Source organism: Haliaeetus leucocephalus, unplaced genomic scaffold (assembly GCF_000737465.1).
Source record: "Haliaeetus leucocephalus isolate CR32 unplaced genomic scaffold, Haliaeetus_leucocephalus-4.0 Scaffold866, whole genome shotgun sequence".
Lineage (NCBI taxonomy): Eukaryota > Metazoa > Chordata > Aves > Accipitriformes > Accipitridae > Haliaeetus > Haliaeetus leucocephalus.
In genome coordinates this window covers 688,257-715,200 of record NW_010973302.1, presented here as the reverse complement: position 1 = coordinate 715,200, position 26,944 = coordinate 688,257, and the positions used below count along the sequence as shown (strand labels likewise).

At 44.3% G+C, this 26,944-nt stretch overlaps 1 protein-coding gene across 1 annotated transcript in view; it reads left to right on the top strand.

Moving 5' to 3' along the window:
• LOXHD1 (lipoxygenase homology domains 1) overlaps window positions 1–26,944 on the top strand; it is a 125,565-nt gene that overhangs the window by 17,882 nt on the left and 80,739 nt on the right. Inside the window, exons 4-13 of the mRNA XM_010582978.1 lie at window positions 5,808–5,906; window positions 7,463–7,611; window positions 10,171–10,294; window positions 12,094–12,344; window positions 13,295–13,430; window positions 16,414–16,574; window positions 17,583–17,669; window positions 20,023–20,158; window positions 21,905–22,059; window positions 25,240–25,400. Coding sequence (XP_010581280.1) covers window positions 5,808–5,906; window positions 7,463–7,611; window positions 10,171–10,294; window positions 12,094–12,344; window positions 13,295–13,430; window positions 16,414–16,574; window positions 17,583–17,669; window positions 20,023–20,158; window positions 21,905–22,059; window positions 25,240–25,400 — 1,459 coding nt within the window. The remainder of the gene's footprint in view (window positions 1–5,807; window positions 5,907–7,462; window positions 7,612–10,170; window positions 10,295–12,093; window positions 12,345–13,294; window positions 13,431–16,413; window positions 16,575–17,582; window positions 17,670–20,022; window positions 20,159–21,904; window positions 22,060–25,239; window positions 25,401–26,944) is intronic.

Sequence of the window (26,944 nt, the reverse complement as noted above, 5' to 3'; positions counted from 1 at the left end):
CGCACCCCAAAGCCGAGCAAAGGTTCTTCGGCATTCCTCCCCCACTAACGCCGCGTTTTGGCAGAGGTGCTCATGGCCAAAAGCAACGCGAAGCTCGCTCTTCATCAGCATTCCCTGCTCTCCAGGTGCGCTTGTAATCTGCATTTTCAGTTTGAACCCTTGGTTTAAGGAGCTGTTTGCCACCTCTGAAGGTGCAGCTCATTAAGAAAGATAGTCGTCAATTACTCTTGACAGAGATTAATTATTTTCAAGCTCTAAACCAACCCTTTGAATTCAACCTTTTCCTGGATGGGGAAGAAAAATTCTTCATTAACTGTGTGCAGTTGCTTTGTGGAAGAGCAAGCCATGCTTTTGAGACCGAGCTAGCTCCCGGCGAACTCAGCAGGGCTCCTCTGCTTTTACAGGGCTTGCTTTAGGTTCTCGTTATGCCTCACTCTGCATTGCTATCTCTAGGGTCTCTGCTACTGCAGCAGAGAGAGGTGTAATGATTAGGGCTGGGTGAGTTTTCCTCTCTGCAGTGTTCGCAGAGACGCCAGAGATAGTGCTGTGTATGAAAATGCAGGAAGGCATCTCCACCAGAAGGTCAGGAGAAGCTGGTGTAGGAAGAGGTGGTGTTAGCCTGCTGGGATGAGCTCTTTCCTAGGACAGACAAGAACTAAATTCAAATGCTTACCCCGAATCGAGCATGTTGGGCTGCCAGATCCCTGCTTTGTGCCCTAAACATAGGCTGTCTGACATTTTAAGGTTGCTCTGACCAAGGAGTCTAGCTGTCACTGAGGAATATGCTGTCAGAAGTGGTATAAAGGAGCTTCCATTTTGACAAGTCAGTGCTTTCCGTCAAGAAGAGATTTTGTCAGATGATTTCTGGTGGGCTGGATTGACTGACTCAACCTGACAGCGAGGAACCGAGGCATATGGACGTTAAACCACCTTCCTCGGCACGTGCAAAAAGGCTGCGGCAGACTCGGGTCGAAACTGCGCCTTGCCTGCAGATCCAGCCCCCTGCCTCTCCCTCCAGCAACAATTCTTCTCGCTTTTCCTACTAACAGTAAATGTATTTCTTTGCTAGCAGCGATTCAGAGACAGTAGCGTTGCCTCTCCCCTACCCGTTCCCCCCTCCCTTTCTCTCTCCTGAAATCTGCCTGCTCAGTGCTGAGCAGCGCAGGATGGATCTTAAACATTGCCACCCTTGGGAGCGCTGCGAAAACAGAAGGATAATTGCTAGAAGTTGCCTTATGAGAAGAATCCATCGCTGCCTACGACTTAGCTCCCTGCTTTTAACCCAGCGTGTTTTGCTCCTCAAGGCTGTAACGTTACCTTGTTGTTGGATGCTGGGCTGCTGCCCTGCTCCGTGGCAGGTCATGCACGACGGAGGTAGGCAGGGATGTCTGTCGGGGAATTCATTGTGCCCCGCAGGAGGTGGTAACTCTAAGTAATGAAGCACGGTTGACTTTGTTTCCCTGCCTAAATCTGGTGCTCCTGCTGCTACAAACTCAGCAGCTTGCGCATAAACACCCTATCTAATGCCCCTAATAATATTAGCTACCAGATTTCTTTAGGCAATTCCGTCCTGTGGCACTTCAGGTGACCATGATATCATATTGCTAAATAAATGGCATTAACAGATGAATATCTCGCGGCTGAGCAGTCAAGCCGCAGCTTGCTAGCGGAAGGATTTAGCTGGGATGCGTTTTCTGTGGTCGGAGGTGGGAGAGAGGTTGCACGAGAGCACCCAGGGGTGCTGGGGCTGGATAAAAAGATCCTGGGTGATGTGTTGGGCTTAGCGTTGCACCCTGGCTCCTTGGGATAGAGACGGCGGTGGGGCCAGTCTAGATGGGGTATACTGGGGGGTAGGAGGGCTGCAGCCCCATGCCCTTCTTCCCCCAGGAGCAGTGTCAGGAGTGCCTGTAACATCACAGCCCTTCACCAAAATAAACCCCTTGGCTCTCGGTGGAAAAAGCCTGACTCTAGCCCACGGTAGAACATTAATCTTTCCTCTTAGCTGTTGAAAGCTATGGCTGAGTTGATTAGTAGCAGACAAGCTGCTTGACTGTCACACCTCTGCTAAATTAACGCAGTGGGGTCCTATCAGTTAGTGCCGCCCCACTGCTTCCCAGAGGTGGAATCCTGGCAACGTCTCCAAATGCCTTCTTGGGACAGCTCTGTGTGTGTCAGTGTGTTGGATGAGAGATGTCAGCTGGATTGTCTCTAACGGAGCGGACACCCAGCTCTAAAGAAAAGGAAGGTGCTGTAACCACACAGGACATTCGCGCTTGTGTGTTGCAACGGGAAGAGGAAAGACAGCGGAAAAGAGTTTCTGCTCTTGCTACTGAATTTTTGTTAGCTGTTCTGCTCTTGGCATCTTGCAGTTCGTGCCTCTGCAGCTGCTAATTTTGCTTCTAGGAAAGCTCCCCTCGCTGTGCCTGTGCTGCAGCAAGCCTGCGCTGCTAGATGGAGTCACAGCTTTTACCAGCCATACATTAGCATTTTGCATGTTCCCAGTGCTAGGAGAAGCATTCCGAAAAAAAAATATCCAGGCAACATCTTGATCTCTGTTTTGCAGATGAACTCAGAGCCATGTATTGAGATTAAAAAAAGCCAAGTGGGTATTTTTTAAAAGATGATGTTACCGTTTTAAATAATGCATGATTAAGGGCTTACAGAACAGGGAACAACATCCACCCATGCTTAAAATGAAGAGTACTTGACTTCAGCCAGATCTCTGCCTGCCTGCAATGAGAGCCTTTTCCTGCATACTTCTAGCAGCTGAATCCTCGCTGTCTTTTGGAGATGTAGCATCCCTTGCTATTTAAATTTGCACATCCACCATGTAATTCTGTAAGATGTGCTGATGTATGAAGCACAGAAGGACCCCTGAGCGGAATGAAGAGCTACTCTCTCTGCTGCAGCTGAGTGTTGAATTGCTTAGAGAGGGGGAGAGCGCTGGCAAAAATTCAGCGTGGCTCAGGATTGATCCTGTTTGCTTCCTGAAAACGAAGGAACTAAAATTGTCCTGCAGGCAGGGCTGAGTGGGGCAGGTATGGGGACTGGTTTGAGTGCACAGTTTCAGAGTTGGGAACGTATGAAAAAAATTAAGGGGAAGACCTGGTGAGCATACGCTAGGCATGAACCTCTGGTCCATGAAGGAGGGATGTGCTGCGACCTAAGCCAAAGACGACTAATGCTCTTGGAGTAGCTTTGCCTATGGAAACACATCTGCAAGGAGCACAGAGAAGAGGCATGCCAGCACATGCCATGCACCCCAACCTTGCTTATATTTCAGGGCACAACAGAAAACCCTTGCAGCACAGTGCCCTGTGATTGCCATCAGCCCAAAATGATAACCCAACGCATTGCCCATCTCTGTGGGCTCAGGAATCAGCTCCGCCACGGGGTTCTCCGTACTGACCCTCTGACAGCGATGTTGTGTGTGTCTAGAGCCCTTGGGATTGCTTGGTGTTCTGAGCAGGTTGTCAAATGATGTCATTATAAACCTTAGATTTGAAATACAGCGATGTTGAGAGACGTCTCAAGGTGTTGGATGTGGCAAACAATTTTACTGGCATTTTTCTTGCTGACCGGACATATTTCTGCAGAAGCTGTACAAGGTGCCCTTCCTGCCCTGTTTTTGGTCACTGCTGCTGATTGCTCTTCATGGACTTGTTCTCTACATGTCCTCCTCGGTGCTCTGCTTGTGTCCAGGCATCCTTCTGGTCTGTACTTCAGAGGCATAAAACCTGAGCCTACAAGGGTAATCTAAGTTCAGCCACTGATGCTTGTCCTTTTGTGGATCTTTTTATCCTGTTGGGTTCTTCTGGCCCCTGAAAAGTAAAGTGGAAAATTAATGACTGACATCAGAATGAGTATTCCAGAGAAGGTGCAAGGAGCAAAACTTCTCGAAAAATGTGGTCTGTGATTAAAGATCCCCATGTACAATGGAGCACTTTTAGTTAGAGCAGCTTAGTGGCCAAATGGGTGCTGCAGATTGCACCATCTCCATCCTTGGCTAATGAAAATTAAATCCTTTGGTGTTGGCATATCTCTAGCAGGTTGTTAGAGCTCTATGAACTGAAGTAAAAGAGTTAAAGAGAAACATTAAGGCATTTTATCCCTTGTCTGAGCCTGGCTCTGTCCTCCTCTTTCTTGTTATTTAGTATTTATTGCACTTTTATCATTATTATTTTATTTGTAGTGGCATGTTTTGTGATGGGGCGCCAAGAATGTCAGCTTGATTTTTAGCCTTTTCAGAGCACATTCATTAAACCGTGACAGGTGATTTTCCCTTCTGTTTAGGCTCTGCCCTTCTACTCCTCACCCTGGGAGCTGAGTGCATCTCTGTAATTCAGGGGATGATCCAACAACCGCTTCTCATATGCTTGCTCTCACATCCTCTGCCTCCACGGGAGCATGTGCAGCAAAGTGTCTGCTGTCTTTTAGAATAATTTTTAATACACACTGATTATGGTGGAGGAGGTAGCTGACCTGCTCTGGGAGTGGTAACCCAGGGTTTGTGATGGTCTGTAGCTCCTGAGGGAAATAATTTCTGGTGTTGGCTAGGAAGCCCAGACAAGCTTCTCCCCTAACTTTGCACCCACCAAAGGGAAAAAGTTGCTCATCATGCATCATGGTGCAAAAAGTTGTATTTTTGCAAGGGAAGTATGTGGGAGGTGGCCTGTGCATTTGTCCTTTTTGCAGAAGCAGCATGCCCAGGACTCAAATGAAGAGGTGGTGTAGCACAGAGCTCTCGGGATCAGCTAGCCAGGGCTCAGTAATACAGAGTATAACAGATACTTTGTTGAGGGCACATATGACATATATACTGTTCAGTAGTAGATTTTGCGTTAATCTTCATCAGTTTTGTTTTGTGTCTTGGCGTCTGTCTCCAGCACTAGACATCTGTCATGGCTGAGTTTGCTTGGAGGACCAAGGTAGTCAGGTAGACTTCGGTGGTACATTTTGAAAGTTGCTCATGTTTGCCCCAAATATAGCCACACTGAAGCCCGTGGGGGTTTTCTCATTGGTTTCAGAAGAAGCTGAGCTCACCCTTGCTGTCCTTCAGAGCCAAGTTAGTCCCATCCTGATCCCTCTGAAAAACTTGTTTCTCAAACTCGCCAACCTGACGGGTGTGAAATGTTCGTGGTGTGGCTCACCCATGTGATTTCTGTGTCGCTTGGTGCCACATGTGATGTGGCTTCGCAGTGTCACAGCTCCTGGGCTTTACTCTTGTTTCTCCATTAAATGGAAAGGAGTGGATTTTTTAATTTCTTTTTTAAACTGCACAGATTAGCAAGGTGGTCACCTTCAAATTTTTGTGCTCGTGCAGTGTGACTGACCTTTCCTCAAAATATTTGTTGTCACCAGCCAGGCTTAATATAGGCTAAGCTGCAAAAATAGCTCTAGGGTAGCGTTTGGACCAGAGGGGTCAGGTCTGAGCTTGGGCAATTGGTTGGCTCCATAAGTCAGCGATGTTTTGAAAGAGCAAGGCTGGTGTGTAGGTCCAAGTTCAGTTAATGGCCATGTATCAACATCAAAATTTGCACCTTCTTCTGGTCCGTTTCAACTTCCAGTGTCAAGGCCAGGAACTGAGTGATCTGTTCCTCTTGCCCTGGGCAGTGAATATCCAGTGTCAGAGCTTTGCCTATGGATTTTATTCCTCTTATGGAGGAGAGCGTCAGTGTACCAGGAGCCATGATTCAGACACGCTTTCAAGATAGCATCAGCACAGCCCAAATTGGTTTGTACTACTATGTTTTGTATCAATCCATTGAGTTATTAATGCGTTGGGATTTCTGCCTCTCTCCTTGCAGTCAACAAATACGTGGTCCGAGTTTTCACTGGTGAAGTTAGCGGCAGTGGTACAGACGCAGATGTCTTCATTAATATCTTCGGTGAGAAAGGAGACACAGGTATTCAAATGCAAATCGTTTCCTAAAATATTTCTTCCTGCTCTGCAGGCCCGTGATCTGAACAAAACGCAGCAGCAATCTGGCAAATGCAGAATAATTTGGCTGAGTGAAATGCACGACAAATGGTGGTGTTAGCTCTGGGGTTTCTCACATCCACAGCTTCTGGAAGCTTCGTCTGCAGAGCAGCAGTCGTGGCTGGGCTGTGAAGGTGACTGAAGTTACCTACCGCCAAAAAACTCAAACCCCAGGAAAATGCAGCAGAAAGCACCAGCATAAACCAGTGCAGTAAGTGCTAGTCTGCTGAGGGATCCAACACCGATGTGTATTTACAGTGCATGCAGCAAAACCTGCATGTCCCATCCTTCTGTGTCCCTGGATGGATAATATTGTCCTTTCAGTGTGGCAGAGGTTGTGGCTGAGCCTGTTTGGCCATTTAGAAAGATAATCTAACCAAGATTTATATTAGCTGGCTTTAAATTAATGGTGGTAGCTTTTCTTTTTTTTTAAATGTAGATTGTACTACAACAACGGTCTAGGAACTTGAATTTTATTTTTTAAAAATATTTTTAACTGAACAATAATAATAAAAGATGTGCCCAGACCAAACTCTCTGGGTCACGCCATGGAGAAGAGCAGGTGGAAATTCCTGGAGACCCAGAGAGCAAACATCCTCTCTTCTACACCGCACCTGTCCTGTCAAATTCAGGAAATAATGATATGAAGTCTGCCAAGTGTCCTTGAACAGATTATGAAATCTAGTGGATAGGTGTCATCTTTGATTAATTCTCCAGACTTTTAGAAGGGAATTCATCTGTTCTCACTGGAGACATCTGAAAGCGGGAATCTAAATCGAAGCTGGTTGTCCAGGCACTCTGTCCTATCTACACAGAGAAATAACACCCCTAGAAAATCATTCATCCCCTTCTAAGGTAAGGGGGATGAATTACCCTCCCACACCTTTCCCTGCGCTGGTGCCTTGGGTGGGTTCAATCCCACTCGCAGCATCGCTCGCGCAGGAACGGCATTGGCTGCAACTGGGGTCAGCGCTTTAATATTTTTCATAAAGGCAAGCTCCTGTGAGATCAGGAAAAGCCAATAGCCCTGGTTGGGTCCTAATTTGAAAAGAAATCCTTCCTGTGTGATGCAGCAAAGAATCCTGTGTCCTCAAATGTCAAAATCTGCAGCTTGTGACCGAAGCCTTTTTTTAAACACTTTGGAGATTTTTAAAGATATTAAAAATAAAAGGGAAATGTGGTGGTAAGAAAAAAAGATGCAAGAGCCATCTGGATATATATTTCTGAAAACTCTGAGAGCTGTAAGTAACTGTGACATTAGAGTGAAAATCCTGCTCTCTTGTGTGCTCAAGAAAAGGTACCTTTTTTATTAGAATATAAAGTCCTCTGCCTTTACCTTGAAGCCTGGCTGCAGAAAGCTGCTACCTGGAGAATATTTGATTCAGTCAGTGGTGACATTCCTAAATATTTCTTCACTTACAAACACATGTGTGCCAGTAACCCTTTCCTCCTTGGTTTTTCCTTCTTTATTTTTCTTCTCAGGTGTGAGGAAACTGGACAATGACAAAGACAACTTTGAAAAGGGAGCGGAGGACAAGTTCACACTCGATGCTCCGAATTTGGGAAGGTTAAGGAAAATTAATATAGGGCATAATAACAAGGGTGGCTCTGCTGGCTGGTTCCTCGCAAAGGTTAGTTACTCCTGAGGCATTTAACATAAGCATGTTGGGGGATTAAAATGTCTCACTTACCCTCTCAGTGGTCTGATTTCAAGAAATGCAAGGATGTTTGCTGGCGATACAGGTTACTGAGAGAGGCACAAATCAAGTTTTCACCTTGCCAGAAGTATTCTCTCCAACACTTGTTTTTTCTGCAGAGCAAAGCGGGTGCTGATGAAGCGCTGGCAGCAGCCTGGTGCACGCCAGTGTGCTGCATCTAAATCAGGTGCAGCGGATTCAAATTGGGTGGGTAGAAAATGAGTTAGGGTAAATTGTAGAGTATCATCTCAGGTGACTTTGTGGCAGCGAGAAAATCCAGTTGTTAAGACTTGAATTTGCCTGCTCTGATAATATTTCTCCTGTCTCAGTCACTGCAGTTTCTTTGACGGATGAGGGGGGAAATTCTCCAAGCCGGAGCCTTCAAGCCCCGTCTCACTCTGTTGACTTAACTCATTACCAAGATGGTAAAGATACGAGAGTCTAAAAACTATCTGTTGAGTCTGTTCACACTGGAAATTCGCAAAGACTTATAGCTTGGCCAAATTTTAGTGATTTAGCATTGGTACAGCAAAAGACATATACCTGCGACAAAGATCCCTTTCTTCCACCTTCCTCCTCATTTTAATCTCCTGCTCTAAGGTGTGAAGGTATTGCAGCTTTTAGTGAAGTGGTTGAAGGAATACTTTAAAAGGAGAAATCTGTGACTCTTTCCTCTAATCTCATTTTCTTTCCCCTGCTGGTGTAGTTTAACACAGCTGGCTTTAATCCACCAAAAATCTGACCCCAAATTTGTAAATCCTAGATAACAGAGTGGTTTGATGTATTAAAAATGCAAATACTAGCACATGCTTTTCCACCATCGCCACATGCTGCACTAAAAGTTATTACGTTCGTTGTCCATGAAAAATGCAGAAGATGAAAAACAGAGCTGTTGAGCTCCCTGTAATAAATAGGAGGAAAAAACCCACAGAAAAGGAACCTCTTTGTCACATTACAGATGTAGTCTGCATGACATGGGTTTTGATGTTGGTTAGGTTGCTTAAGTCCCAAAGCCTCAAGTAGTGACCTCTAATCCTATGTTCTGTCACAAGAACCACCAACGTGTTTGTGATTAAGTAAAAGGCAACTTTTGCCTTGCAAGTACAACTGGAAGCTTGGAGGACCGAGCTAAACCAGCCTGGTTATCGCCTACTGGTGGTAAATGTTTTTCTGTAATTTGCTCCAAGACTTGGGAGCTCTTGCGCTGTCACTCCTGCTCAGCATCTTTAGAAGTTCTTGTCATGTTTCTTGTGTTTTCAGCACAGCTTATACTCAGAGCTTGTTTTCCACCTCTAAATATATGAGTAAACATATTAACAGGAACCCAGAGAGGATCAGCTGGTAGAGGGGGATCTAAGTGTTGGTATTTCTCCTGAACTTCGTATATTTTAGTCTTGAACAGTCCAGCACGGCACTGCTCTCAGGCTGACAATCCCAGACCTAGCAGACACCGCTGTCTGTGTGTATGGAGGTACAATGAGAATTGGTAATGCTACGGGCAACAGCACAGTGTGGGATGAGTGACAGGAGGGGAAGCTCTGGTTCCCAGAGAATGGGAATTCACAAATCTATCAGAAAGGACAGATTTCAGATTCTCCCTGTTTGCTGGGAAAGCAGAGAAAAGTGGCAAAGACTTTCTATCCCTAATAGGTTTTTTTTTTTCTTCAGAGACATAAGCCATGTAGGTGAGTAGAGATTTTGATTTCTTCTTTTCTGGCTGAAAATCTTCAGTAGTCTTCACTGCTTCTTTAAAATACTGCAGTAACTCTATGGCAAGCTTCAGGAACCCAGAAGAAGATATTGGTAAGAAATGCCTCAGCAGGAGGTACAAGAAACAAGTGGCTTAATCTAGTATTAAAGGCAAAGATTGTTCCCAGGCTTGTTTCAGTAAAATATGTATCTAGATAGGTCCAAGAGCCAAATCCTTCCAAATTAGAAACTATTCCCACCACAGGGTTTCATGGCTGTCTTTGCAATTGTTCCATCCTGGAGTAACTGAGTGGGATAACAGGATATTACTAGGTCACACGAGCTGATCTGATGGTCTTGATTTGTCCTGAAATTCCTTGGTATTCTTTTATAACAAGTCTCTAAAAACGAGGGAAAAAGCAGACAGCCTGTTCCCAAAGCAGAACAAAGAGCCGCCATTCAGCTGATGGAGAAGAGTAGCCAGCAAAGGGGCTCTGGAGAGAAGGAAGACAGGCCAGCCAGCTGGTCTTGCTAGCAGAGACATCTGGTCTTGTACACTGCGAGAGATGCAGATTGAGTTCACTGGATAAAAAAAAGAAAAGAAAAAAGCCTGGTGGTTTACTCGCTGATTGTCTGAAATTCTATCAGTGCTAATGAGGGAGCGGGGAGGGATCTGCTTGAGTATGGAATATATTAAATCAGGTGAGAGTGTGTGCATTAAGCTTCTGCTCTTCTGTCACCCCCTTGTGTAAGACCTTTGCTTTTTCCACATTATTTTGCAAAGTGCTGTTTCTTTTTTTTTAGGTGATCATTGAAGACATTGGCAATAAATGCGTGTACCAATTCCCAGTTGGACGTTGGTTTGCTTTAGATGAAGATGATGGAAAAATCCAGAGGGACATTCTTGTTGGGGGCACCGAAGCCACAGGTAAAGTCATGGGCTGAATCCACGGTGGGAAATGCAAAGATACAAAGGCCTAATTAATGCTACTGGCCATGTTTTCTTTAGAAGATTGAATGCCTTACGCTTAGGGATACCTGCAGTGGACCATCTGCTGGTGACAGGCTGTTTTGTGCCAGGGTCCCTGAGGTACCATCACATTTCCCACCTCCATATCTCGCTAGTGAAGCTGCGCAGGACCTGATTTATCACCTGGTGCACCTGGATAAGGGGCTGACGGGCAGAGGATGAGAGGTCCAGCTTGCACTTTGGCAAGTCGCTCAGCAGCTTTCAGAAAGTGGATTGCTATTTCCACAGTCACCGATGTGCCATGCAGTAGTGCATATTGTACTTCAGGTTCTTGGCTGGGGAACTCTGCATCCTTTTACAAAAGAAGAAAGGCAGTGCTGAGCCCTAAAACTGTTTGGGTTTTTTTTATTATCCAACATGGTTAGAGCAGAGATAACCAAAAGTTATGTCTCTGTTAAAAGAAACCTGGATGTAAAGTCAATAAAAGAACTTATCACGAGACAGAAGATTATTTGGATAGTGTTCTGCCTGTATTTATTCATTAGCGTAAAGGTAGATGCTTTGACTGTGCACATAACAGCTGTTCTTTACTTTATTGCATGGTCTTCAACATCTGCAGTCCTCATATTCCTTCCTGCATGTGCACGAGGAAAGTGGTCTGGGTGCAGAGTTCTGACTGCAGGATGCATGTTGGGAAAAATTAGGGGGAGATGGGAAAGAAATCTGAAAAAAATGCAATTCATTTACTAAAAGCTTCCCTTATTTTTTACCATTCATGACTGTGCATTTTTTTCCTGCCCTCACAAGTTTTGTTGAAGATATATGTACAGTAAAACATGCTTGAATACAATTTTTAACATTAAACTTCAAAGAGAGGATTAGTTAGAAGAGAGTGAGTTCTGAGATTTCTACTTCGTCCAAAGTCCCTATTGAAATTTCTGGGTGATTTAAGCAAAGGAAGATTTTAGCTTGGGCCCCAACTGTTTTATGCATGTTCCCTAAAACACTGTTGTAGTTACAGAGGTGTCTCTTTATTTGATGCCATGACACAGGTCTAAGATATGCCTGTCAATGAACCTTCTGGGAAGTAAGGCTTGCAGGAAGAAGTGTTATCTTTCTTAGACCAACAGTTAGCGCTAGAAAAAAATAAGCAAACTTTTATGCATATAAACTTCTTTTCAGAAATATTTTTCTTTCTTCCAGCTAGGCTAATACCTCTCCCAAGAGCCTTTTTTTGCTGAGATCTTTAGGCTCTCACAGTGACAACGAAGGTCCTGCTGGCTTCAGCAGCATTATAGACTGCTGACCCCAATTTCCAGAGTTTTGTGATGCTGCAGATCTTGCCACCACTGTTTCAAGCAACACTTCTCCATCCTCTCAGCATCCTCTGACATGTTTGGTGCTTGGTACCTCTCAAAATCAAGGGACTTTTAGTTGCCAATTCAATTTTTTTGCCTTTTTTTACCCTAATCATCACCACATGGTGATAAAAAACCCACACTTTTTTTCCATTGGCCATGCAACAGGGTGTTTGTCACCACAAACCTGTTTCTCTTGGACAGTCTGAAGGTAATTGTGCATTTCTCAGAGGTATGTGTAGGACAAAAAACAAATGAAGCATTGCACTGTGTGTAAGTCGAAAGCTAAAAAGACCAGTGGGAAACCAGTAGAGCCCAGTGTAAATCCAATCAAAATTATTACTCTCAGCCTTTTTTCCTCCCTTCTTTTCTTCCTAACCAAATTCCTGATTCCTTCAGGTATTGTGTACAACGTTGCTGTAGTGACAGGAGATATCAGAGGAGCTGGCACAAACTCCAAGATCCATGTAATCCTCCATGGCTCCAAAGGCTTAAAGAACAGTGGGAAGATTTTCCTGGAAGGAGGTGAATTTGAGCGTGCCAGGACAGATCTCTTTAACGTGGAGATAGCTGCTCTTCTCAGCCCTCTCAGCAGAGTCACCATTGGCCATGATAATTGCGGCGTCAGTTCTGGCTGGTTTTGCGAGAAGGTGAGACTAAGTTGTTTGTCTGTAAGGAAGGCAGCTGTCAGACTGTTTCCTATTCATAACCTGACCCCAACGAACAAATACTGTTAAAAAAAAAATTAAAAAATCTGCTTTTATTTGGATGACAATATCCTCGGTTTAAAAAGTCAATATTATACATAATGCATGGTAGTAGCTGATTGCCTCAAAGGCACATTAGATGCATAAGTCAATCACTCGCTAATTGGGTTGATTGCCCCTTTGCAGTCACAAAGATAAAGATTATTGTTTGCTCAGCGCCAAAAGCACCTTCAGATGTTCGCCCAAGGGGCCAGACAGAAATGCGGTCTTGGATTGTGCCGAGCATTTCAAAGTTATCATCTATACTCAGACTTTCCTGAAGTTTTTAGATGGTGCTTTGGAGTTCAGAAAAAGAAGTAGCTGACCACAGCTCTTACTGGGAGGTAGTGGAGCAATATGTGATGTGAGATAGTGTACAAAATCAGCAGGAACTAATGGGAGGGAGCTGCCTACCCTGAAGCTGGGAGGAAATGCAGTTTTCCTGGAAAGCAAAATCAGCTTAGGATGTGTTTGAAGGCTTTTTGTACCCTGTGTTTCCTGCAAAACCCTACTGTGAACTGGTGAGGTGCAGGGCGCGTGCCGTACGCTTACCCAACGCTGACTCCTGCAGCCACACTGCCTGTTCCCATTCTTTTCCCTTCATGGCATTTTACCTCTTCTTGGTTGACCCATTTTGATGTACTTCTGGAAAAGTGGGAATTACAGGACAGATGGGTCCTAGCTATACTCCAAATTGGGAATTGTGTAACCAGTCCAGTTCACGTTGGTGCAGAAAACCTGATTTTGAGAGCAGGACCAAGATCTCCAGCTCTGTCTTTGCTTCAGTTACTTAAGTTTTTGTGGGCTGCCAGTAACAGAATATTCAAACTTACCTTCCCAGTCTTTTTTCCTAGGTGGTCGTTTACTGCCCATTCACTGGTATTGAGCAAACCTTCCCGTGTGGGAAATGGCTGGATGAAGATGAAGGAGATGGTCTCATAGAGCGGGAACTCTACGAAATGGTGTCCCTGCGCCAGAGAAGACTGAAAAGTAGGTACAAGTGCCCAGGAGCCTCCTGTGACCACGACACACAACAGCACCTTGAGTGTCACCCACGCAACTTGACATGGGTAGACCCACGGTCAAGTAGAGGCTCAAGTGAATTGAGTCCTGCATGAGTTTTAGCTTTGAACACCCTGGTTTGGGGAGTTTAAAATGAAAGTTTTAAAATATTTTGAAGAACTGCACTCATTTTCTTAAGGGAAGAAATTGGACCTGGCAACCTTCCTAGGTTCACTGGGCTTAGGGCTGCCTCAACCACCATCTCACATTTGCAGACAAGCCAGGCTACGTTCCTTATCGCTACAGAAGCAAAGCTTTCCTGTTCCAGATGGAAACAAAACCTAAATATAATAACAAGACAAACCTGGGGGAAAACAGGAAGAAAAACCAAACTCTTCCCACTAACTTCAACTTTTTTACACCTGGCCTTAGAGAAAAAAACCAGCTCTTAGTCCTGTCCAGCTGCCAAACGTGCCTCCCGAGGCACACGAATGCTGCATTTGAAGCCTCTTCTCTAGAGGGAGGCAATGGCACATGGTTTGCTTGGAGGTGCTCCTCCGGGCAGCGTACCGGCATGTTCATCCATCCACACACAGCTCCGACACCCAGCCTCGCCGGCTGGTTTTGCACCAAGCAAAATGCATCGCTGCCGTCTCGCCTGCGCCAGCGCATACGTGTAAGCAGAATGTTTTAATTAGGATAATACAGACGGTTTAATCCGAATGCTTCGGGTGGGCTCCTGCTTAAACAGCAGTTCATTTAAATAAGCTTTATCTAAATGTTAGTCAGTGTTATAACCACATTGCGCCTCTGACTCGGTTCATTTAACTAAAGCATCTGCAACCTTTAACCCTCTATTATCAGCTCTGATTGTTATTGACAGGCTAATTCCCCCGCTGCCGCAGTGCAGGAGATAGACAGAGAGCATTAGCCTTGAGAAATCTGTGACCTTTAGCTGCCAGATTATAGAAGCGTAAGACTTGGAGTTAGAAAAGACCTATTATGTCATCTCGCCTATCTCCCCGTGCACACAGGACTGTCCCTTTCTGTAGAGCTGATCAAAGCTTGGTTCAGCCTCACTTTGGGTATCCATGGTGAAATGGCTCCCTGCGCAGCGTTTGCAAGCTGTTCCCTCAGTGGATTGCAGCTCGATGTGTAACTTGTATTTATTCTCAGTCTTTTTTTATCCCTCCCCCCTTATCTTGAATGTTATCTTGGAAACTGTTGTGTCAGGTCTAGCCCTCCTTGGTGTTTGTGCCCTGGGGAATATTTGCTCTGGCTCTGAGAATTTCCAAACTGCCTGGATCCCTTGATGTGAAGGGATAGGAAACAGGGGAATGTGTCCAGCGAGCCCTGGGAGGATGATGATGGGTATTTGGGGAAATGCCTGGTCTCCTCCAGCAGCTGCAGACCTAGCTCACCCACATTTCTCCCTGTGTGGTTTCTCCCCGCCAGCCCTCTATCAGCATTTAATCCTGGTAGAAGTTCCCTTTTCCCCCTCCCTGCATGCATCACTTCTCCTTTCCTTCGGCAAGAGGTCAGGGGGGCCAAACCAGACAGATGAGAGAAGTCTCTGGTGTCTGAATCGCCCTTGCTCTTTTCCCCAGGGAGAGCAGGCTGCTCTATCACATGCCATATGCAAACTTGCCTTGGCTTCATTTCTGCTTAGGTAAAACTTGCTGGTGCTTTTCAGAAAGGAGTGGTCATGAACATTTTAAATATTATTAAAATAGGGGCGAAACTTTTTCTAAAAGAGAGTTCCTTCTTGCCTCCTCATCTTTTGAGTAGCTGTTGCCTCTTTTTTGCAGTCACATGCTGAGCAGATAAGTAAAAATCTAATTTATATGCATGTCATCATATTTTTATATCCCATTCTGGGCTCTGAAGGTCAAGCCGTGCTCATGCGGGCTCAGGCATACCGAAAGGGTTAGCAATTCTTTCATTAGGGTTTGTTAATAATTCAGCTGATGTCTGAGTCAGGAAAGAAGCCTGTTCCCTCTTCTGTAGGTGCTGCAAGGCCTGCAGAAGTGAAACACATTATTATCAATAAAGAATGCAGATGAGGGGCTCTTTGGAGGAAATAATGTCACCTTTATATATGCAACAATCCTCTGTTACGAAAACCAATGTAAAGTTCCTGCAGGTGGACTGCTCTTACAGTTAAAATGTTGGGTGAAGACTTAAGAGAGAAAAATTTTGTAGCTTTGCCATGATCTTTGGGCATGTCATTTACAAGTGCTAACTGAAGTCAGGTGGGATTTAGGCATTTAAATAATTTAAAAACTTTTGAAATATATCTTTACATTGCTCTGAGCATGTTTGCCCCACATGATGCAGCCTGGCTAGAGATACCTGAACGGACCCCGAGCCAGCCTGTCCTGCAGAAGGCATATCTGGGTTAATTGGTCCAGTCTCAGGAAGGCTCATTAGCTCAGAATGAAGTGATACATGGCTGTATCCGTACTCCTCCTTGTTCCAGACACAGATCATCTGGAGCAAGTTTTAGGAGCTACCTGGAGCTGCATTGCACCATACAAAAGTAACTGGAGACTCTTTCTCATTGACAAAAAGAAAGCTGACAGTATTCTCCTGGTTTTAAAATGGTCTTTGAAGCTAGAGTTGTAGGTGTTGGAGAGGTATACTGAAACTGCAGAGACGGAGCACGTGCCTGGATTGCCCTGTTAGTAATGTATGACATAGAAGAATATCGCTTACCTGGAAAGTGGTGATTTATGGGTTTTCTCATTTTATTTTAAATGAAAACACAGATTTATATTTCCAGGCAATCTCATTTCTGTATGTCATGTAGCAGCTGATTATGTTTGTGCAGAAAAGCATAAAGTGTCCTGGTGTTCTTTCATATCATCCTGCCCTCTCTACCACCCAGCGGAAAGAATGAGAAATATGTTTTTTACCAGGACACCTGTAAAAATTACTTTTTAAACAAGATATCTTGAACCTTTCTTTGCAGAAAGCCCCTGGTCTCTGTGGATCTGGACAAGTGACATTAAGAACGCAGGGACAGATGCCACCATCTTCTTCCAGATTTATGGAGACAAGGGGAAGTCAGATGAGATGAAGCTGGACAACAATTCAGACAACTTTGAAACTGGGCAGACTGACAAGTTCATGGTATGAATCTTGTGCAAGTAGTAAATTTGGCTTGGTATCATTTTCCAGGGCATTAGCTTCAACCCTGCACAGAAAATCATCGGCATGAGGTCTTTATCTCAGTAGATCCTTCTGAAGTGGAGGTGAAGTCATGCAGTTTGGTGGTGATGCAAATGATTTCCCCACCTATGGATATGGTTTGTCTTCTCCAAACAGGGCTCAGGCTGGGGTTCCCGGGTGCTCAGGTGATGACGAATTCAAGTCATAGTGGTACTAAGTACCACATCTCCTCTGTGGCTCCTGAAGCAGATAGTGTCCCCCTCAGGCACAGTCCCACTCATGTCACAGACTGCTCCACCCATTTAGACCATGCCTTTCTAAAGCTAATAACGGATCTGTTTTTCCTCCAGTGCCTAATTGGTCATTAGCTATTTACAGGAAAATTAGCAGTAGTGTTTCTTCACCTCGGTGATCCCGTCTTCAGCATCCTTGGATGTGAGCCTCCATGAATGTTTGGGACTGAGCTCAACAGCATGTTGAGTTTGGAGGCTGGGGAGGGTCTTGTGTTTAAGAACAAATATGTTTAAAAGTTAAATGGGGACTGGTCAGAGAAAAATTGAGAAACGGAGGATTTCAATGCATGGCTGGAGCCAAAACATTTACCCCCTTTGCACCAGCAGCCGTAGATGCCTTCTGGAGGAAGCATGGCTGTGCTTTGCAAACCCTGTTTGGGAAAGAGCTGAAGCTTGAGAACTGGTCTTAGTTCTTACTGGAAAGAGAGGTTTCAAGGAGCTCTCTTTATCAAAAGTGCGTGGATTCATCTTATATGTTCTCATCTCCTGAAAAGAGAGGCATCAAGCTATCTTTGCAGGGTAGGGTTTATTACTTTTAAAGAACATAAGGGTTTTTTTACTTTAGTTTTTGACTTCTCTCTGATGTGGCTCTTTAAAGATGTTCAGAGGTGTCCTTTGTGTGCATGCTTTGCTGACTTACAGAAATGGATAATGCACTTTTTCCCCCCATCTATAGATCGAGCTCCCTGATCTGGGCACATTTTATAAGCTTCGGATATGGCACGAGAAAAGAAATCCCTTTGCTGGCTGGCATCTGAATAAGGTGAGGGGACTGCAACGGAAGGTAGACCTGAAAAGCCAAATTGGTCACAGAGGTCTGCACTGCCAGTCCTGGGTCACCATGTTCCCCAGCTGACAGCTGAGTTCGATGGTGCTGGCTGAGGAGTGGAAGTGGAAATCCTGCACGAAAATGGGACGTGAAAGAGAGCACATCGTAGTGTTTGCAAAAACATGTGCGGAGAGAAGGATTCATTGCGTGGTTTTTGGAGGAAATTCCTTCTCCTTCCCGCCCCTCTCAATTCAGGGAAATGAGAGCAATGGGAAATGGCAGCTCCCAACAGCCCAGATCGATGGTGAAAATCACGTTTCCCCATCCTTCCAGTGTCAGACCACTGTAGTCCCCCCTCGCTGCTGCCAGGGTCTTTTTCCCTTGCTCTTCAGAAAGCTTCCTACTCTTAAACATCATTAGTGTACAGAGAGGCAAACCTGCTCCTTCTGTGGCCTATTTAGGCTGGTCATAATGAAAACCTGATTACGGCAGAGACCTATTGTACGGTGGAGCGTAACCTGTCCTGAAGCTCTGACAGCCCCATTGCAGGAGGTGGACGCTTGCAAACTGGAGGAGCCCGTGGAGACTGTGCAGAAGAGAGCAGCCCTATGCTGTTCGGGAAATAAAAAGGGTGATCAGCTTGATCTTCAGTCATATCCTTTGTTCCACCAGCAATGATTACTGTGCTGTCAGCCCTCACCAGAGTCTGCAAGGCAGCGAGTTCATCTCTAAGCTTCACCCATACTCCTGCAGAGGTTGGAAGACATCCTCTGCACTTAACAAAACATACACTTTGCTCTGCAGCCATAAATAACCGTGAGGATACATCACAATTTACCGCTTAGAGATTTTTCTTGCATGCCTATAATGTGCTTTGACAGATCCTGCTCTCCTGCATTGTCAGGGAGATGCGAAAGCATACGCAGCCAAACACCTCTTCGGTGGGGAGAGGGCATCAAATGCTGCTGTGTTCACCATATGGTGGCACAAGGTGTCTGGCTGTGGTCTTTATCAAAAAGAAAGCACTGGTCAGAATTTGGGTCACTGCAATCGTCACTATTAGTTTGTTCAGAGGTGATGAGCGAGAATGCTTAGACCTTCCATAGCTATACATTTCCCTGGGGTGTTCTCTTTTTCTGCACAGTAATTGTGTTCAGGGAGGACAAGAGGGATCTGACAGTGTGTCTAGGACTCGCTTTGGGCCAAACTGTCTAAGCAAACCTGATGAAGATGCATGAAATCAATCTGCCCGTATACAGCCAGTCTGATGCTTTCTGGATGCATCAGGCTCATGGCACATGAATCCCATCACTTGTGCATCCATTTTAGCATCCAGGAACTTAGACGAAGCCTTAATGATGTTTTTCCAGTCCTCACACGTTTCATGCCAGGCTTGCTTCATATCAGGGCAGGCTTCCATTTTCTGTTAGAAGAACACAAGAACAGCCATGCTGGTCAGGCCAAAAGTCCATCTAGCCCAATATCCTCTCTCCTGTGTCACATAAGTGAATGATTAGAGAACAGTAAGAAAAGGACAAGCATTTATGATACTTCCCCCTAAGCAGTTTTCAACTGCTTCCAGCTGGGGACTTACTTCCTGAAAAGATCTACTAAATACAAAGCATTTAGTAGGTTTCTCTTCCATTTATTTGTTCAAAAGTTCCAGTCTCCCCTTGAACATTTCAACTTTTAGCAACCATAATAGCTTCTGGCAAGGACTGCACAGGTTGATTGTGTCTTTTTGTTTGCTTTGAAATTCACTCTACAAGCATCATTTGATGCCCTGTATTTCTTGTAGCAGAAGAGTGAATAGTTGACCCCCTCTCTGCCTTCTTCATGCCACCTGTGCTTTTGTAGACCTTCTTCATACCCTCCCTTCACTTTCATTGCCAGCCATCTGCAGAGCCCTACCTTATTTGCTCGTTACTTCTTTGGAAGCTACTGCAGGTCTTCACTCATGCTTGCTGCCATTTTCTGGGTGTTTTCTCAATGTGCCGCACACTGATTTTGAGCCGCGAGAGCCAGCAGTGCAAGCGCCATCCGCAATTTGCTCTGTGGATTTATACAGTGGCATATGATGAGCAATTACTAAGAGCCACAGTATCCATCAAAACTTTTACAACACCATGGATTGATTGGAGAAAGGAGGAACGAAAAGCCGTCAGCTATGACAGACTTTGCTCCATGCATCACTGCGGTGCACGAGTCGGAATGACGGTCTCGTTATTAATGTGTGTTATTTCTCAGCTGCTACCTACTCTTGCTTCCCAGGCAAAAACCTGTCAAGAGCTTGTTGCTTTTTTGTCTTTAAGCCTCTGAACTCACGCAGTGTTTTGGTTTAATGAAGGTAACTCTGCTGAAAACGCTGACAAAAGAAAAATACTCATTCAACTGCGGCCGCTGGCTAGATATAAATGAAGACGACAATGAGATTGTGCGGGAGCTCCCTGCGGAGGGATCTCTAGTGACTGAAGTCATGCCAGGTGAGAGCCACAGGCTCCGTGCTTAGGACCTGAATAGAAAGAAACCCTCTTTGTGTAAAAGGGATGCACAGGCAGACCGATGCAATTCAATTAGCTGCTCTTTCTGGCACTTTCTCTCTGCAGTATTTTTCTGTGTGCATCATTAGCTGCATGAAGCGTCAGAAATCTCAGGCTTTTATTCTAAGCAGATTCTTCTGTGGTGGGAGATGGGAGACATCTGGTCACAGCACAGTTGCTTCCAGAGCTATATATTTTTTTTTTTCAAAGTTGTATTTTTTCCAGTCTCCCTTAAAATGTGAAACGCCAGGTTTGAAGAGATGTTCATGGAAAGCAAGCTTAGCTGAAACGCAATCTAAAATTTAAAAATCATTTTTGGGCTTTAAGGTTTTATTTAATTATATGGACATTTATGCAGCTATATGTATAAATGCATAGGAAGTTGTACAGAACAGTTGTGCAGAAGAGTAGGCACCTTTCAGTACGTGTGAGCAATCTGAACTATTTATTGGGTTAACTATGCTTGAACTGGAGATTTAATTAAGGAAAGCTGCAGAACTTTGTGTTGGCTTCCTCAAGTGGTCACTTCTGTCTTGACCTTGTGTCACAGGGACTAAATGTACTTGGAGGGAGAATTTTGGAGAGCAATATCTCAAGGTGGCCATTGGGATTTCTCTTATTTCCACCAAAGCACCCAATGGGGCTCCACGCTCCATAGACCGTGAATCCCGTGTTTTCTGAAATTTCCGACGAACTCAGTGATCTGCATGCAGCCGAGCAGTTCCTCAGAAGAGGAAGAGTAATTGTAATTGCAGATGTTATTAAAATGTAAATAAACCTGGTTTTGAGATGTATTTTTAATCAACTGTGGAGAGGGCTGCTTGAGTTCAAATGCAGGCACTTTCCCGTGAGGAGCTGTTGTGTTGAGGAGAGGCGAGACGCGGCACCCGCGTGTTGGGCTTGCAGGCAGGTTTTGGAGGGAGGGTGGGAGCATCGCTTCTTGCCTCTTCCCGATGTTGGAGATAAAATCTCTCTCTCTCTCTCTCTCTCGTCTGTGGGCTGGTTCTTCGTTGTGAAATTTTTTCTGGAAATCCTTCACCCGAAGGGATGGGAGGGCAGAGATGAGGGCAGGGTGGGGGCGAGGAAGGCGGCAGCTCAAAATCCATCCAGTAAAATCCTAATTAAAGATCTCAAGGGTGACAAAGAGGCAAGACACAATCCAACCTCCTGCACTATGAGGGTCTTGAGGCAAGGGGGCCAACTGGGCTTGTCCTGCCCCATAAAGCCAGAAGAGCCCGTTCCTCAGGTCCTTGGGTGCTCAGCCCTTTTTAACAACTTTTGTCTGCTTGCCATGCCCCTGGATGCTGAAAATTACGTTTTCCCCAAACATGTTGTTACAAGCTCCCCCATCACCAGGACCCCCTCGGAAGGCAGGAGGGAAGGTAGGAGAGCTGGGGCCCCGAGGATGCTGTGCACTCCAATTCACGAGGTTTTACCTGAAGGGGACAGCATTTTTGTGTTCTTCTTTGGAGGGGCTTTATGGGTTTCCTTAACATTTCAAGCTTTCCTATTTTGGCTTTTTTCTTTTCCTAGTGATAGCATGGAAGTGTAAAAGTCAATACATCAGCAGAAGTACCAACTGGAAGTATGAACACTTAAAATTAATTGTCAGTCTGTGGAAAATGCAGTAAATTTAAATGGCAATTAATGGTGTTGCTGAAATTGTCTTATTAATTTATGTCTCCACAGTGATAAAATACCGGGTGACGGTTTGCACTGGGACGGTAAGTGGGAGCGGCACAGATGCCAATGTCTTTGTCTGCCTCATCGGCGACCAGGGAGACACGGGAGAGCGCGTTCTCTACAACTGCATCAACACTGTCAATAAATTTGAAAAAGGCAACGTAAGTTCACACAGCAGCTCCTTAAGACAGGTTTTAAAGTGTGTGATGGTGTTTATTTTTTTTTGAGATGTGTATTTATAAAGTTGGCTGGTTTCCTTGCCAGTTTGGGCTAGGGCAGTAGGGAGAAATAAATCATGTCCACAGAGCATCATAACAGGTTGCAGTTGGAGAGAAATTTAGGTCAGGGACGGTGTGCCCATGCTTGGCATTGGTACGTTCATAAAAGCGTCTCCTGGTTTGCTCCCCAGCTAAGTACTGACTGTTGAAATTGCATCTTCAGATTTGGGAAGACTTCTGGGAAATCTGTCCATCTTCCAAGAACAAGAGGGAGCCTTTCCCCCTCCATCCATGGCAAAAAGGAATAGCTCCTGGGGCAAAGGAAGAAAAAAGTATCTTATTTAATGTGAAAATCAGAACAAAAAGCCTAACACGTTTCCTTTATATTTCCTCCAGTCTCCCCTCAACCATGCTGCACTCAATTTTTGTGTCTTATTTTCAGTCCGGTTTTCAATATGTTTTTGTATGGCCTGAACTGAAGACAGAGCTTGTTCCCTGGAAAGCTGGAGATAATGAAGAGGTCAAACTGTAGTTAAAGCCCTTGCAGCATTAACAAGCAAATAGTGTGCTGATCTGATCTGTGGGGTCAACCTACTTAATACGTATTCAATTATGAGGCACATTTTGGATCTCTAGGGTCCAACTTAGACTGTTAAAATGTAATCAGTATCTCCTGGAGGAGATTTTGAGAATCTGATCGCAGAACTCTGAAGATTTCCTATCATTTGTGTCATTATTTGACTGAAGATTTGGAATGGAAAGAAAATGGGGATAAAAGGAGGTCAAGTTTTCAAAATTGACCATTGAATTTAGGGTTCTGAAATATGCATTAACATGTTGGATTTCCTGTTGAGTGTCCAGAATTTCCAATTCTTCACTGAAATCACTGAGGTTTTTAGACCTTAAAAGAACTTTCATCAAGGTTTTCTTGTCCCTGTAAGACCTGTCTGTGGAAAGATGTGGCATTTACCTAGTGTGAAAGTTCATTCTGCTTCTAAATGATATAAAAGTTTGCAGACATGGATGTTGCAAACATCATATTTTTGCCAATGCACTTACATTATAGTTTTTTATTTTTAAAAGGTAGGTCCAAGCTGTAAAGGACAGCATTTTGTCACTTGGTGAAGTCTACTTTTGTCAAAATGGTAGCAAAATGAGTCATGTTTTGGTGGTGAAGACTGTTTCAATTAAGTTCCAAAGAAAGATTCTTGGTTCACAGAAGATACAAATATTTTTAAACACAAATGATGACTATTTTATTTTTGCTCCCCAAAATGAGTTATAGGGTAACTTGTATGAAGCGGGGGAAAAAAAAAAAAAAAAGGAAAAATAATTTTGGAAGTCATTTCATGTGATTAATAGTATCCAGATGATATAAACAAAACTGGAACCTATTAATGGAAAAATGCTCTCTTGGCACAAGGAGCTGAAAGCTGGTGAACAAGTTGGAAGCTGTTTAAGGATTAATCCTGACAAACTTAGAGCTCATATATTCAAGACTGAATGAGTATTTCTACACTGATTAGCTCAGATACCCTGTTAAAAAGAAATGTAGCTAAGTCGGTGCGGTCTCTAATCTACAGCCACTTAAACCAATAGTACCTTGATTACCAATTTAGCTTGAAAAGTTTGCTTGCAGATGCAAACTAATAGCCTGTGTAGAAGGTAAAATTTAAAGATGCCTCTAAATTAGGTGTTTGCCCTGCTGTGGTTCCAGATAGTTACTTACTCATTAATTTATATCAGCCATTAATAAGTAAGATGAACATCAGGCCTAATGAATTAGACTTCATTGGCTTAGACCGACTCAGTGAGGTTTTGATAACTTAAATCCCCAATTCAGCAGTTTGAGTATGTAAGTAACACTTGTTCGTGTACATAAGCTAATCATTAACACTTAAAATAGTGGTAATCTGTTTAGTGGTCTTTATTTTAAAGGTCAGATCAGAGTCCTGAATGATGGAAAAAATACGATCGTTTTAACAAATTTAAATATTTAAAAAAATACTGCCTTGCCACCACGCTTTCTGGGAGCTAGCTGGATATATGCTACCACCATATGTGTTTCATGGGCTTTGGGGTGATGAAGACTGAACGAATCGCGGTGTTTGGTTAGCTTTCTCTTACCTAGTGAGACATCTCAGCCAGACGGTACCCACAGCAGTCATGTCTGTTTGTTGGGCTATATGCTTCCCATATGCTCTGTGTTTACACCCAGGATTTACCATACATGTGTGTGTATCTGTACAGGTAATGTAGATACTTGTCTGGCCTGATTCCCGGAGGAGTAACTCATTCTTTTAATACACCTCTTTTCCTTCAGCCATTGGGAGCTGCTGCTCCCAATATGCTCTTGGGTAACAGAGCTCTGGTCTTGAGGGGCCATCACTTTGGCTAATCTGTAGGTGTGCAGCAGGTACACCCACCCTGATAGAGAGTGAAATTTCTTGGCAGTAGGTTGGTGATTTGAGTCCTTTTCCAGAGGGGGGGGAAAAAAAAAAAAAAAGAAGACATAAATTCATGTTTCTTGTGGGGTATTAAGGGTATTTAGCTGCTGGGTTGGGTTCACACCAAATTCTGAACACAACTCATGGAGCAGCTGGAAATGCCCCTGTGCAGCCATGCTCAACGCTTGCATGGGAGGAAATGGCTGGGGTTCAATTCTGCTCAGTAGTCTGTGTCGTCTGAATTTAACCTTAGGTAAAGTCTCTGAACTGTACTTCTAGATACCTCTGTGGATTTGGTCTGAAGTGACCTGCCCCAGATTTCCCAGAAAGCTGGTATCTGAGAAAGGGCTTGAACTTGGATTTCCTGCCTCTCCATCTGAACTTCTTAATAGTCAAATTACTTTTTTTTTTACAGTTGTGGAGGGCATGCAATGACGTGGGAGACTTAAAATGCTGGCAGATCGTATATTTGTAAATCTGATGTTATACATCTAGCACAAATATTGAGGCTTTCATTCTTTGGTAAATTAATTTGTACTTTCTCCTTCATCTTGTGAAGAATTATCTTGCAGCATGCTGATGATGTTGGTTTGACTGCAACAATAAATTTGGTTGGTTGGTTTGTTTGTTTTTAAGGAGAAATATTGCCTTACCTTTTTTCTTCTCCTTCTCAAAGGCTGATGAATTCTTCGTCGAAGCAGTAACGCTGAAGCAGGTGAGGAGGGTGAGGATAGGGCATGATGGCAAAGGAGGAAGCAGTGGCTGGTACCTTGCCAAAGTGATAGTGAGGGAAGAAGGACAGCCAGAAAGTGAGGCTGTGGAATTCCCCTGCTACAGGTACTGGAAACAATGCTTGCAATTTATGCCTCCATCTATGCATTTGCCAGACTTTGAAGAGTCTAGCTGTTGTTTCAAGACTGGAATTTTCTGAGCACAGCTTAATCCTTTTTTATTTATTCATTCATTTAGCTTTGCTAAGCCTGAAAGCAAAGAGTGTGGATTGGGAGGTTTAAGATATGGTTAACTCCCCTTACAGCAATCTGAATTGTGAACTTCTCAGCAATTAGCTCAGCGATACAGAGAATTTCCAAAAGTTAAAATGCAACCTTCCAGTACCACATCCAGTGTCACTGCAATTGCCTGCTGCAGAAACACACTCTGTAATCTGCTGCAATCTGCTAGTTTAATTGCATGCGTGGGATGAGGTTCTGGTCCCTCACATGCACATCCCATCTTTCCAGGAGCAATGGGATGCTATTTTTGTGTTGGGAGAATGCAAAATTGTTATGCTGCCATTTCGAGAGCTCCTTGCATGAAGGGAAAAGCATACCATGCAGACAGAGACAGCGGTAGAGCAGAGGGCTGTAACTTACCCCTCTGGGTGAGTTATAAATGTATTCTTCTCTTTCCTGGACAATCAAGTGGCCAAAAGAAATGTGCTGTACTGAGGCTACCCGTGGGGAACGAGATGCACCATCTGTCCTGGCACTAACTGGGGTCTGCCTCAACATTGCAGCACAAACTGGAGAGAACTGGGTGAAAACATGAGAGATTACCTTCAGTGTAGTTCAGTGTCCTGTAAAGTCCCACTTGCCCTCTCAGGATGTCCACCCTGTAGGATGGAAGTTCACTGAGCTCCACTTAACAACATCAAGGACCTGTTCTAAAAAGTCATCTCCTGGGGGACAAGTGGAATTGTAAAACGCAAACACAATTATTTTTAATTTGCAAACAAAGGTAAAACTGCTAAGCTGATTACTTGTCTTCTTGTCACTGTAAATCAAGAAGAACTCCACTGTAACGAGGAGAGTCAGCCAAATACAAAACAGGAGCCAGCCCCAGCCTCTCTGCATTGCTAAAGCCACGTCACATCAGAGAGCAAACTCACCGGGGAGACAGCACGGAGCAGCAGATGCAATGTCATCTTGGTTGTGAAAAGTGAGCCAGTCTCTCCCTTTTCAAAGAACAAACCACCATTTTGTCATTGCTGCCTTTTGATACATATTTAACAACCATATGTTTTACTGAGTTAAGCAAGCAAGCTAGACAGGTTTTTACTTGGACATGAAGTATCCACGTGGAGAGCTGTTTTGCTCAGGGCCCTCAGAGATATTTCTGTGTTTAACTGCACCGTGCAGCTGGCTCATTTTAAAGATTTCCTTTTGAATTGCCTACTTACTTGACTGTTTAACTGGGTGTCCTCCCTCAGCTTGGAGTGATGACCCCCTTCCCCTCAGCTTTACACCTGTGGATCAGAAGCATCAGAGTCCACAGGGCATTCCCCTCAGGCCAGGGACTGAAAAAGGAGGGAGAAAGAAAACCCAAGACCTTATCCCCAAAATATTCATGGGGTGCATTCAGGCTTCAAGTGACAAGCGATG